Source organism: Anomaloglossus baeobatrachus, chromosome 5 (genome assembly GCF_048569485.1).
Source record: "Anomaloglossus baeobatrachus isolate aAnoBae1 chromosome 5, aAnoBae1.hap1, whole genome shotgun sequence".
Classification (NCBI taxonomy): domain Eukaryota; kingdom Metazoa; phylum Chordata; class Amphibia; order Anura; family Aromobatidae; genus Anomaloglossus; species Anomaloglossus baeobatrachus.
In genome coordinates this window covers 496345050-496358752 of record NC_134357.1, presented here as the reverse complement: position 1 = coordinate 496358752, position 13703 = coordinate 496345050, and the positions used below count along the sequence as shown (strand labels likewise).

At 48.4% G+C, this 13703-nt stretch overlaps 1 protein-coding gene across 1 annotated transcript in view; it reads right to left on the bottom strand.

The window, feature by feature from the left end:
- Positions 1 to 624: 624 nt before the first annotated feature.
- Positions 625 to 13703, bottom strand: part of LOC142311915 (Golgi apparatus membrane protein TVP23 homolog B-like) — a 29193-nt gene continuing 16114 nt past the window's right edge. Inside the window, exons 4-7 of the mRNA XM_075350775.1 lie at positions 11014 to 11103; positions 10820 to 10939; positions 7013 to 7141; positions 625 to 1072 (exon numbers count right to left, since the gene is read on the bottom strand). Coding sequence (XP_075206890.1) covers positions 1040 to 1072; positions 7013 to 7141; positions 10820 to 10939; positions 11014 to 11103 — 372 coding nt within the window. The 3' untranslated portion in view covers positions 625 to 1039. The remainder of the gene's footprint in view (positions 1073 to 7012; positions 7142 to 10819; positions 10940 to 11013; positions 11104 to 13703) is intronic.

Genomic DNA, 13703 nt, shown 5'->3' with positions numbered 1-13703 from the left:
GCTCCACATACCCACCACAAACCCGGCTGCAGCCAGCATTGCCCTACTCCAGCACCCCCGTGCCTCCTGTGACCCCCCCCCCGCTCCACCACTGCTGTCGTCACCCCCTAAGATAAGACACACATCATAAAGATATACTGAGATGATAGAAATCCTCTATTATGCTTCATCTCACGTGGAAACCATTCAGCCACCCTGTAACTCCATGGCAGGGGGAGCAAAAATGGCTGCACAGAAAGAGTCTCCATCTCGGTCTAACTGTTTAGATGTGCAGCCGCCAATGCATTAAAGCTTGAAGCTTCCTCCACTCCTGCTTATTCCGGCAGGATTCCCCTGCATAATAAGTATGGACAAACTCGCAGCACACTCCCCCATTCACATGACCCACACACACACACTCACGTTTATACCAGTGTCCAAAGAAATAACTATTGACATGCCAAGGGCCTGACAGGCACGTTGAATGGGAACCATACAAAAATAGAACTCTTAAATGGCGGACGTTCTAAAACCAGGATATTGCGGTCCTCCATGCATCAATATCTGAACTGTGGGGTCCAACGATCACCCTCATGAGTCAGGTGTATTGGCCCTTTCAGTGTCCGAATCGAATCAGAACGCATCTAAGGAATCCTTAATTTATTTGCATAAAATGTCTTAATAACACATATATATTTATATATTTACATCTGTTACCCAGACCCACCTTGTGTTACTTTTATCAGAAGTGTATTGCTTTGCTAGAGAAAGCGCGCCGTCTCCTGCAGCACATTATGCTCCCCGCTGCAGCCCCAGCAGTGATAGGTGCTCGCTTCCTCCATAAAATGTGAAAAAGAGATCCCCAGAGCAGCAATCATACAGGGACCTCTGGCAGACCCAAATCAGATAGCCCAACGTGACGGGGAGAGTAAAAAAAAGAAAACTACAGTTCTGAGAGAAGAGTCATCAACAGGAATTGGACTTGTATTGTGTAAAGTAATCAGAGGAAAGGACGTCAGCGTCTTCTCACCGGTCTGCTCAGTGAAGGAGTCAGGGAGGATTATGTCTCTGCTTTGGCTTCCCTGGAAAAAGTCTGAAAAACACAGAAGAAGGGAATTTTGTTTACTTACCGTAAATTCCTTTTCTTCTAGCTCCTATTGGGAGACCCAGACAATTGGGTGTATAGCTTCTGCCTCCGGAGGCCACACAAAGTATTACACTTTAAAAAGTGTAACCCCTCCCCTCTGCCTATACACCCTCCCGTGCATCACGGGCCCATCAGTTTTGGTGCAAAAGCAGGAAGGAGGAAACTTATAAATTGGTCTAAGGTAAATTCAATCCGAAGGATGTTCGGAGAACTGAAACCATGAACCAAAGAACAATTCAACATGAACAACATGTGTACACAAAAGAATAAACAGCCCGAAGGGAACAGGGGCGGGTGCTGGGTCTCCCAATAGGAGCTAGAAGAAAAGGAATTTACGGTAAGTAAACAAAATTCCCTTCTTCTTTGTCGCTCCATTGGGAGACCCAGACAATTGGGACGTCCAAAAGCAGTCCCTGGGTGGGTAAAAGAATACCTCGATAAAAAGAGCCGAAAACGGCCCCCTCTTACAGGTGGGCAACTGCCGCCTGAAGGACTCGCCTACCTAGGCTGGCATCTGCCGAAGCATAGGCATGCACCTGATAGTGTTTCGTGAAAGTGTGCAGACTCGACCAGGTAGCCGCCTGACACACCTGCTGAGCCGTAGCCCGGTGCCGCAATGCCCAGGACGCACCCACGGCTCTGGTAGAATGGGCTTTCAGCCGTGAAGGAATCGGAAGCCCAGAAGAACGGTAGGCTTCAAGAATCGGTTCCTTGATCCACCGAGCCAAGGTTGACTTGGAAGCCTGCGACCCCTTACGCTGGCCAGCGACAAGGACAAAGAGCGCATCAGAATGGCGCAGGGGCGCCGTGCGAGAAATGTAGAGCCGGAGTGCTCTCACCAGATCTAGCAAGTGCACATCCTTTTCACATTGGTGAACTGGATGAGGGCAAAAAGAAGGTAAGGAGATATCCTGATTGAGATGAAAAGGGGATACCACCTTATGGAAAAATTCCGGGACCGGACGCAGAACCACCTTATCCTGGTGAAACACCAGGAAGGGGGCTTTGCATGACAGCGCTGCTAGCTCAGACACTCTCCGAAGTGATGTGACTGCCACAAGGAAGGCCACCTTCTGCGAAAGGCGTGATAGAGATAACCCTGAGGACGCTAGGAGCCAGGACTCAATGGCCACACAGTCAGGTTGAGGGCCGCAGAATTCAGATGGAAAAATGGCCCTTGAGACAGCAAGTCTGGTCGGTCTGGGAGTGCCCACGGTTGACCCACCGTGAGGTGCCACAGATCCGGGTACCACGACCTCCTCGGCCAGTCTGGAGCGACGAGGATGGCGCGGCGGCAGTCGGACCTGATCTTGCGTAACACTCTGGGCAGTAGTGCCAGAGGAGGGAATACATAAGGCAGTCGAAACTGCGACCAATCCTGAACTAATGCGTCCGCCGCCAGAGCTCTGTGATCTTGAGACCGTGCCATGAATGCCGGGACTTTGTTGTTGTGCCGAGACGCCATGAGGTCGACGTCCGGCGTTCCCCAGCGGCAACAGATCTCTTGAAACACGTCCGGGTGAAGAGACCATTCCCCCGCGTCCATGCCCTGGCGACTGAGAAAGCCTGCTTCCCAGTTTTCTACGCCCGGGATGTGAACTGCGGAGATGGTGGAGGCTGTGGCTTCCGCCCACAGCAGAATCCGCCGAACTTCTTGGAAGGCTTGACGACTGCGTGTGCCGCCCTGGTGGTTGATTGATGTACGCGACCGCCGTGGCGTTGTCCGACTGTATTCGGATCTGCCTGCCCTCCAGCCACTGCTGGAACGCCTTTAGGGCTAGATACACTGCCCTTATTTCCAGAACATTGATCTGAAGGGAGGACTCTGTCGGAGTCCAGGTTCCCTGAGCCCTGTGGTGGAGGAAGACTGCTCCCCACCCTGACAGACTCGCGTCCGTCGTGACCACAGCCCAGGATGGGGGCAGGAAGGATTTTCCCTTCGACAAAGAAGTGGGAAGAAGCCACCACTGAAGAGAGGTTTTGGCTGCCAGTGAAAGAGAGACGTTCCTGTCTAGGGACGTCGACCTCCTGTCCCATTTGCGGAGAATGTCCCATTGAAGTGGACGCAGATGAAACTGCGCAAAGGGAACTGCCTCCATTGCTGCCACCATCTTCCCTAGGAAGTGCATGAGGCGCCTCAAGGGGTGTGACTGGGCCCGAAGGAGAGAGAGTGCACCCCTGTCTGCAGCGAAAGCTGTTTGTCCAGCGGAAGCTTCACTATCGCTGAGAGAGTATGAAACTCCATCCCGAGGTAAGTCAGTGATTGGGTCGATGTCAATTTTGACTTTGGGAAATTGATGATCCACCCGAACCTCTGGAGAGTCTCCAGAGCAATGGTCAGGCTGTGTTGACATGCCACCCGGGAGGGTGCCTTGACTAGGAGATCGTCTAAGTAAGGGATCACCGAGTGGCCCTGAGAGTGTAGGACCGCCACCACTGCTGCCATGACCTTGGTGAAGACCCGTGGGGCCGTCGCCAGGCCGAAAGGCAGTGCCACTAACTGAAGGTGTTCGTCCCCGATGGCGAAACGCAGGAAGCGTTGATGCTCTGGTGCAATCGGCACATGGAGATAAGCATCAATCGACATCAGGGATGCTAGGAAGTCTCCTTGGGACATCGAGGCGATGACAGAGCGGAGAGATTCCATCCGGAACCGTCTGGTGCTCACATGTCTGTGGAGCAGTTTGAGGTCCAGAACGGGACGGAATGATCCGTCCTTTTTTGGCACCACGAACAAGTTGGAGTAAAAACCGCGACCACGTTCTTGAAGGGGAACAGGGATCACAACTCCTTCTGCCTTCAGAGTGTTCACCGCCTGAAAAAGTGCATCGGCTCGCTCGGGGGGCGGAGATGTTCTGAAGAAACGAGTCGGAGGACGAGAACTGAGCTCTATCCTGTAACCGTGAGACAGAATGTCTCTCACCCATCGGTCTTGGACATGTGGCCACCAGGCGTCGCAAAAGCGGGAGAGCCTGCCACCGACCGACGATGCGGTTTGGGGAGGCCGAAAGTCATGAGGCCGCCGCCTTTGGGGCGGCTCCTCCGGCGGTCTTTTTAGGACGTGACTTAGACCGCCATGCAGAAGAGTTCCTCTGGCCCTTCTCTGACCTGTTGGACGTGGAGGAATGGGACTTGGCTGAGGGCCGAAAGGACCGAAACCTGGGTTGTATCTTTCGCTGCTGAGGCCTGTTTGGTTTGGACTGGGGTAAGGACGAGTCCTTTCCCTTGGATTGTTTAATAATTTCGTCCAATTGCTCGCCAAACAAACGGTCGCCAGAAAATGGCAAACCGGTTAAGAACTTCTTGGAAGCAGAGTCTGCCTTCCATTCGCGTAGCCACATGGCCCTGCGGACTGCCACCGAATTGGCGGATGCTACCGCTGTACGGCTCGCAGAGTCCAGGACGGCGTTCATGGCGTAGGACGAAAAAGCCGACGCCTGAGAAGTCAAAGACACAACTTGCGGAGCAGAGGTACGTGTGACTGCATTAATCTCAGACAGACAAGCTGAGATAGCTTGGAGTGCCCACACGGCTGCAAAGGCCGGAGCAAAAGACGCGCCTATGGCTTCATAGATGGATTTCATCAGGAGCTCCATTTGCCTGTCAGTGGCATCCTTGAGCGATGAGCCATCTGCCACTGATACTACGGATCTAGCCGCCAGTCTAGAGACTGGAGGATCCACCTTGGGACACTGAGCCCAACCCTTAACTACGTCAGAGGGGAAGGGGTAACGTGTGTCATTAAGGCGCTTAGTAAAGCGCTTGTCCGGAAATGCTCTGTGCTTCTGGACAGCATCTCTGAAGTTAGAGTGATCGAAAAACGCACTCCGTGTACGTTTGGGAAACCTAAACTGGTGCTTCTCCTGCTGCGAAGCCGACTCCTCTATAGGTGGAGGCGGGGGAGATAGATCCAACACCTGGTTGATGGACGCTATAAGGTCATTTACTATGGCGTCCCCTTCAGGTGTATCAAGGTTAAGGGCGACGTCAGGATCAGAGCCCTGAGCTGCGACGTCCGCCTCATCCTCCAGAGAGTCCTCATGCTGAGACCCCGAGCAGCGTGAGGAAGTCGGGGAAGATTCCCAGCGAGCCCGCTTAGCCGGTCTGGGACTGCGGTCCGTGTCGGAGTCCTCCCCGTGGGACCTAGGTGTCACCCCAGGAGCACTTTGCTGCGCCGACCGAGGGGGGCCTGGGGGTGATGAACTGCCCTGGGCCTGTGATACCGGTCTGGACTGCAAGGCTTCTAGTATCTTAGCAGACCATCTGTCCATAGACTGAGCCATGGATTGTGAAAGCGACTCAGAGAGTTTTTCAGCCAAAACTGCAAACTCTGTCCCTGCCACCTGGACAGTGGAAGCCGGCGGTTCTACCTGAGCCGAGGGTCCCACCAGTGCCCGAGGCTCCGAGCATTGCACACAATGAGGGTAGGTGGAACCTGCAGGTAACATAGCCGCACAAGAGGTACAGGTTGCAAAATAAGCCTGTGCCTTGGCACCCTTGCTCTTTGCGGACGACATGCTGTTGTCTCCTCTTAGAGTAATCAGTGAGGGTATATAGCCAAAGGCAAATAATGCGGCCGAACAGAGAAAATGTATACAATATATGAATATATATATACACTTCGGCACCCAAGGGGGCCAGCACCTTAACCGGTGCGGCTTACCGACCACCCAAAGCGGTTGTGTGACCACCAGATTCCCCGCCTGGGCCTCCCAGAGCTGTAGAGCTCGTTCTGAATTCCTCCACTGGCAGAAGTGATTATAACAATGGCTGCCAGAGCTCTCAGGGGAGGAGGGAGCCGTGGGCGTGACTAATAAAGTGCGGGAATCTGGTGCCCCTCAGTGCTCAGTGAGGGGGGAGGAGGATACCTAAGTATGCTCCAGCCCTCACTGCCGACGTCTAGTCGAGCGTCCCGCCCTTACCCCTGACTGGCAGGCCCGGGGGCGGGAGTTATGGTACTAGGCCGCAGAAGCCGGGGACTAAATTTAATAACGCGGCCGGCAAACAGGCGCGGTCGGCGCGGTAGTCCCGGCGTCACAAAAAAACACAGCAGCCGCTGCAGCGTCTGTTACACAGGCGCTCCATGCGCCGTCCCCAAGGGGACACAGAGTACCTTATAGATGCAGGGCCTGTCCCTGATGATACCCAGTCTCCTGTCCGTCAGATTCCCCCAGGGGCTGCGGAGGGAGCCCGGTCCCAGTGAATGGTGACCGGTTAGGATCCCACTTCTCCCAGAGCCTCTAAGGGATGGGGAAGGAAAACGGCATGTGGCTCCAGCCTTTGTACCCGCAATGGGTACCTCAACCTTAACAGCACCGCCGACCTTAGTGGGGTGAGAAGGGAGCATGCCGGGGGCCCTGTGGGGGGCCCTCTTTTCTTCCATCCGATAAAATCAGCAGCTACTGCTGACTAAATGTGGAGCTTGCGTGAATGTGTGCCTCCTTCAACACAAAGCATAAAACTGATGGGCCCGTGATGCACGAGAGGGTGTATAGGCAGAGGGGAGGGGTTACACTTTTTAAAGTGTAATACTTTGTGTGGCCTCCGGAGGCAGAAGCTATACACCCAATTGTCTGGGTCTCCCAATGGAGCGACAAAGAAAAATTATTCAGTATTTTGTTGCTCTTCCCTCTGTAAACCCAGCCCCATGTATCATCTTTATAGTCCTGTGTATAAGCACCAAGGTCTGCTTTATGAGCCCCTTCACAATCATATTTATTATACTGAATCAGTGTTCAAGATTGGTGCTACCCCGGTCCGGCTTCCACTTCAGTACTTCATGGCAGCCAGACTGGTACAGTGAGAACGTTCTCCTCCAGCGCTCACGTATCTGCATCTCCTGTGATTATCAAGCCCCCAGCAACATCAAGATCGATGAGCACCCACCTGTCTGAGGAACTGGCCGCCAAAGTAATTGGTAGCGATGCTGGTCAGGTTCTTGGGGGAGCCCACTTTACATTTGATGTAGCCGTAGAGATTTGCACCCTGAAGAGTGACCCCCATAATAACCACAGCCTGCGAGAGAAAAGACGTGTACATTATCATACAGAACGTCTAGTATATAAACAAATACAATGGTGTCCCCCAATGAACTGATAGCAGCGGGAGACGCTACAATAATGTCCTGTTTGAAGATGTAAATTGATACAAATCTATTTACAGTAGCAAGTCCAGTGGCCATTCCCATATCCTGTGAGCACTCTCCTTTTGATTAGCCGAGTTGACATGATATTATCGTTGTAGCGTGATGTCATGACAAGCGACGGCCAATCCTCAAACACAAAAAAAGAAACTGCAAATGCCATCAGGTAGGAGATGGTTTTCAGGGATCCTTCCTGCCTATCACAATGCAGATGTCTCAGCTGCACCCGATCATCCTGGATTCTCCAGACATCTTCAAGTGCACAGAGCTGCATGCCCTCAGACACTTCAAGATCTCTGCTTATTGTCAGTAAATGAAAAAGTGTGGAACCTTCTTTCTGGCCACAGCCTACCGACACTGGTGTGGAGCACAGAATGTGGCAGAAAGTTGTCATACAGCCGGGAACCCCAGTATTAAGCCATTATCAGCCAAGTGAGAGATCACTGTATGCAGATGGAAAGCATTATACACAGGCATTAACCCGTTGGCGACATCTGCCGCACATGAACAACAGACGTGGGCACCGAAAGTAATGAGTGAGGTCCAGAGCTAAGTCTGGTCCATACACAGCGGGAACCCAACAGTAACTGCAACCATCGGAAACAGTCAAACCTAAATACTTTAGTTTTTTTTTTATTATTGCTGTTCGCTATTGCCACGTAATTGTCTGAACTAATAAGTTACTATTTTTTGTGGGGGGGGGGGGGAATGAAACAAAGCATTTTACAGTTACAGCAAGAGAGATCAGAAAGCTCGTTGATATGGTGGTTTTTTTTGCATTGCAGTGTTTTTGCTTTTTTCCTTGAACTTTAGCATACCAGTCTTTTCAGCATTTTTCGCTGTTTTTTTTTTTGTTTTAAACCTATCAACAACACACATAATGCACACACTCTGATCGAAACCTTATAGTTTGAAGGTACTGTCTGGCTGACCGCATCCTTTCAGATGACAGAGCAGCTCTCCTCCTCCCCCAACACTGATCTATCTGACCCGTAAGTGCCGAAGAGACAAAGCTAGGACCTGCACATCCTTAGTAGCTGAAAAACCTTTATGGCAGTGTGTGTGTGTGTGTGTATGGATGTATGTATGTATGTATGTACAGATAGATATTACATCAGGGGTCTCAAACTTGGCTGGGTGTATGGGCCACACATAGGGAAAACAAATTTGGGGGAGCTGCATTTTTTTCTGGACAAAGTGACATTTTTATTAATACCATAATTTTTTTTCTATACATCTTTGGATCACTGTTGTTTGAACGTTTCACTTGTTTATTATAAAAAATTTGCACTTATTTGGTTTGAATATTAATGAAAAATAAAAAAAATAAATAATTCCATGGGTTTTTTTTACATTTTCTCCCCTTTTTATAAGTAATATAGTTTTACAGTTAGCACCATATAGTAATTTTGGCCAACATCTTGAAGTAATGTTCCCATCCTGGTCCTCATCTTGTAGTAATGTCCCCCTTCTTGTAGTAATATGCACCATCTTTATCCCCATCCTGTAGTCGTGTGCCCTTCCCATACTAATGACTTATCCTTGTGCTCATCCTGTAGTCATGTGTCCATCCTGAAGTAATGTGCTCCATCCTTGTCCCTTTTACTAATGTGCCCGTCCTCCTCTTGTAGTAATGTCACCTGTGCTGGTACTCTTCTTGTAGCAATGTCCCATTCTGGTCCCCTATTGTGCCATTCTTCTTCACACATAAAACACATTCTTCTCACCTGTCCTCCATTCCCTCGACGTTCTCTTCTCTGCTTCTTGCGGCTCGCAGGCCAATGGAACCGGTAACTATCGCAGCCGGTGCAGGGGCTGCCGCTGTCAGCGCTTCATCTGCAGTTCAGATGAATGTTTTGCATGCACTGCACAGAGTCAATCTCTCTGCAGAACTATTCCAGTGGCAGCCGCTGGCCAACCAGAGGCAAGCAGCTGACGTCATACGCGGCTGCCATTGGAATAGTTGTGCAGAGAGAGAGCTTTACTCTGCGCAGCACCGACAAAATGTTCATCTGAAATAAAGAGCTGAAGGCTGCGGCCCCTGCACCAGCAGCAACCATTACCAGGTCCACGTGCCTTCGGGCCACAAGAAGCAACCTGAGGGGCCGTATGCAGCCAGCAGGCTGTGTGTTTGAGACCCATGTATTAGATAGAGATATGTATCAGGTGGGTGTGTGTACATATATCTACAGTATATCTATCAGAGGGTTGTATAATATATAGCAGAGCTGTGTGTGTGTGTGTACATATATCTGTATCAGATATGTGTGTATATATTTATCAAACCTGTGTGTGTATATACAGAGCTGAGTGTGTGTACTGAGCATGCAGCAGTATTGTGTACATGCGTGAAGTATACCGAGCACAACTAATACTTTGACTGTGCGATTCAGCTACGAGTTGTGTGTAAAATGAAAAAGAAACTAAAACTTAACTTTTAATAAATTCCTTAAAAGAAGCCGGAGATCCCAACCTCAATAAAATGTTATCTTAAATAGCCAGAACAACACACAGTTCCCCTCAGCATGTAAAAGGGGTTCAAATGGCCAGAAGGTCACTTCTTAATGATAACAATAATCTGGTATGCTGACCGATGCAAATCTGCAAAGATAGGACAGCTACCTACAGGATTTGGACCACCTCAGTACCACTGGGTCCCAGAAATCACTGTTCTTATATGTAGAAAAGATGGAATGGTCTCACCCACAAGGACTGGACAGGACATGCAAGCGGCAGCAGCGGGCCTTTCAAACCACAGTGTTTTGAAAGGCCCGCTGCTGCCGCTTGAATATCCTGTCCAGTCCTTGTGAACTTAGGACTGGTGCCTGATGTAAACTCCCCTGACGAATACTAAATGTAGGAAACAAGTCGAGAGAACGGGGACACCAGGACCTCATTTCTTAATAAGGGGACCATATGCTCAGTCCATGTAAGGACCATTGGGACGCCCTGGATACTATGAGGATCCTCTAAAGTAAAGGTGGATGGATCGTTTCTGGGTGAGACCATTCCATCTTTTCTACATATAAGAACAGTGATTTCTGGGACCCAGTGGTACTGAGGTGGTCCAAATCCTGTAGGTAGCTGTCCTATCTTTGCAGATTTGCATCGGTCAGCATACCAGATTATTGTTATCATTATGAAGTGACCTTCTGGCCATTTGAACCCCTTTTACATGCTGAGGGGAACTGTGTGTTGTTCTGGCTATTTTAAGATAACATTTTATTGAGGTTGGGATCTCTGGCTTCTTTTAAGGAATTTATTAAAAAGTTAAGTTTTAGTTTTTGTACCCCGGCTGACTACTTTAATTAATTGATGTGGTACCTTACCAGTGGCTAATCTTATAAAATGAAAAAGATTAACATTTTGCACGTGACTTACACTGACATCGACACTGAAAACCTCACTTGTTATTTGCAAGCTGCCTCCAAAGAGAAACTGGTTTAGCTCTGTTGCGATCATCATGTACCATGATGTGCAGTAACGTGAGCACATGTGTAATCATTACCTGCGATGTGTGAGGTCGTGTAACCATGGAGAATGACACTCACCAGCCATTTTACTTTGAAAGAAAACAGCGCAGTGAAGGCAAAGATAACCCAAATAATGGGGCAGGAGATGAGGCCAAGCCAGAAGATGCGCGACTCTGCTTCAGACGACTTCTTTCCTGTCTTGAAAAGTGAGAAATTGATCGTTAGTTACTGTGATGACATGTAAGGATCTACAGTGAGACGTCAGGCCTTACCTTCCTGGATTCATACACCCAGTGACTCTTCCCATCGTCATCTACTTGGTTCCACCATCTCAGCCCCACCAGTAACCTGCCGGTGATGTTCTGCAATTGAGAAAGATTGACTACATGTGACTAAAGATCTGATGAGGAGTAATCAGACTGGCCCTATTGCTTCTCACACCTATTGCTTAACTCACTTTGCACCCATTCTAGACAATCCTCAAATGGATACATTGTAGCAAATCACGACTCTGCTGTACAGATTAAACAGAAATGTAGCAAAACTTCAGCAGTGATAAGTAACGGGTCAGTCTGTGTCTCAGCCTGTACAGCAATAAAGAATAGAGAATTGTATTGGTGAGTGATTCCCCCACATGAGGCTGCTGAGACTATTATGTCAGTCTTTAGATTCTCAGTATAAACAAGAATCTTTCCATTCACTAGCAGCGATCAGAGATACTTAAAATCTTCATTTTTAGTTTTTGGAGGGGCTTTGGTTTTTAACTTTCCTCCCCTTGTTTCAAGACCCTTAAAGGGAACCTGTCACCAGATTTGGGGCCTATAAGGTGCGGCCACCACCAGTGGGCTCTTATATGCATCCTACGTCATGCACACAGGCCAGCATTGAGGTCCTGTGCAGGCGCACTACAATACTTTGATGTGCCCTGAGCTGAGCAGATCAAAGTGTGCCTGCGCAGGACCTCAGTGCCGGTGAGTGTATATGACGTAGTACTGGTCATGCACGCCGGCTTAAGAAGAAGAAAGACCAAGATGTCCGAAAGTGGAGGCACCACCACCGGAGAACGGAGCCACCAATCCTAGGTGAGTATTATAAAGAGTTTTTTATGTTCTACACAGCGGCCTGGGCTCTTATATACAATGCATGTTAGAATGCTGTATATAAGAGCTCACTGGTGGTGGCCGCAGCTTATAGGCCCCAACTCTGGTGACAGGTTCCTTTTAAGCGTTTGTTTTTTGTAAGATGAGATGTGGCTTCGAATGACAGCATTTATTTTACGATACCATGTATTGAAAAACAAAACACAAATTGTAATAACACCATTATTTTTTAGGTTGCGTTTTTACACCTATGACTGCGCGGTAAAAATGACCGGGTTACACGATTCTTCAGGTTGGAACAGTTACTTTTAATTGTTTTAATGGTCAAATCAAAAAACGTTGAAAAATAAACATATAAGAAGTGTGTGCTTAGTATCACCATTTACTGTGGATGGAGCGGTGTGGGGGGCTCGTTTCCTGCCAGTTGAACTGTAGTAAATATTAGCATAATTTGAGGTACATGGAACATTTTTAATCGCAGTGACAGACAATGGCGATTCTGAAGTCTCACTTTTTTAGCTTTACAGTGTTTACTGTAAGGGTTATTTTATATATTTTCATTGATCGGGCTTTTGTAGATTTGGCCATACAACTATTTAAAAAAACAAAACAAAAAACACTAAATGTTTTATTCCCTTTGTACTAGATACAGTGCACACGGTGATCACAGCCATTTATATGCTGCTGACGGAGAAATCCATTGGCACTGAAATGGTTAAAAGTCAGCAATAAGAGCGAATTCCAGCAGCTGCTGTCAGAGGCACGGGTCGGCTGAATAACGTGGCCGGCACCTGTCCTGAGCGCGGAGCCCCCCCGATAGCCACATGTACGCCCTTTGTGGAGAATATGTTAAAATTAAAGAAACCAAACAAGACTAATAATATGATAGGAAGCAGAACAGTTTCTTATACAATTAGTAAAAAAAAAAAAAAAAAAAAACAAACAGATTCCCATCATACAGTACAGACCAAATGTTTGGACACACCTTCTCATTCAAAGAGTTTTCTTTATTTTCAGGACTCTGAAAATTGTAGATTCACATTGAAGGCATCAAAACTATGAATTAACACATGTGGAATGAAATACTTAAAGTATGAAACAACTGAAAATATGTCTTATATTCTAGGTTCTTCAAAGTAGCCACCTTTTGCTTTGATTACTACTTTGCACACTCTTGGCATTCTCTTGATGAGCTTCAAGAGGTAGTCACCGGAAATGGTCTTCCAACAGTCTTGAAGGAGTTCCCAGAGATGCTTAGCACTTGTTGGCCCTTTTGCCTTCACTCTGTGGTCCAGCTCACCCCAAACCATCTCGATTGGGTTCAGGTGTGGTGACTGTGGAGGCCAGGTCATCTGGCGTAGCATCCCATCACTCTCCTTCTTAGTCATTGTCCTGTTGAAAAATAAATGGTGGTCCAACTAAACGCAAACCGGATGGAATAGCACACCGCTGCAAGATGTTGTGGTAGCCATGCTTGTTCAGTATGCCTTCAATTTTGACTAAATCCCCAACAGTGTCACCAGCAAAGCACCCCCACACCATCACACCTCCTCCTCCATGCTTCACGGTGGGATCCAGCCATGTAGAGTCCATCCGTTCACCTTTTCTACAAAGACACGGTGGTTGGATCCAAAGATCTCAAATTTAGAGTCATCAGACGAAAGCACAGATTTCCACTGGTCTAATGTCCATTCCTTGTGTTCTTTAGCCCAAACAAGTCTCTTCTGCTTGTTGCCTGTCCTTAGCAGTGGTTTCCTAGCAGCTATTTTACCATGAAGGCCTGCTGCACAAAGTCTCCTCTTAATAGTTGATCTAGAGAGGAGAAGGTGTGTCCAAACTTTTGGAGACCACAGAAAATCATG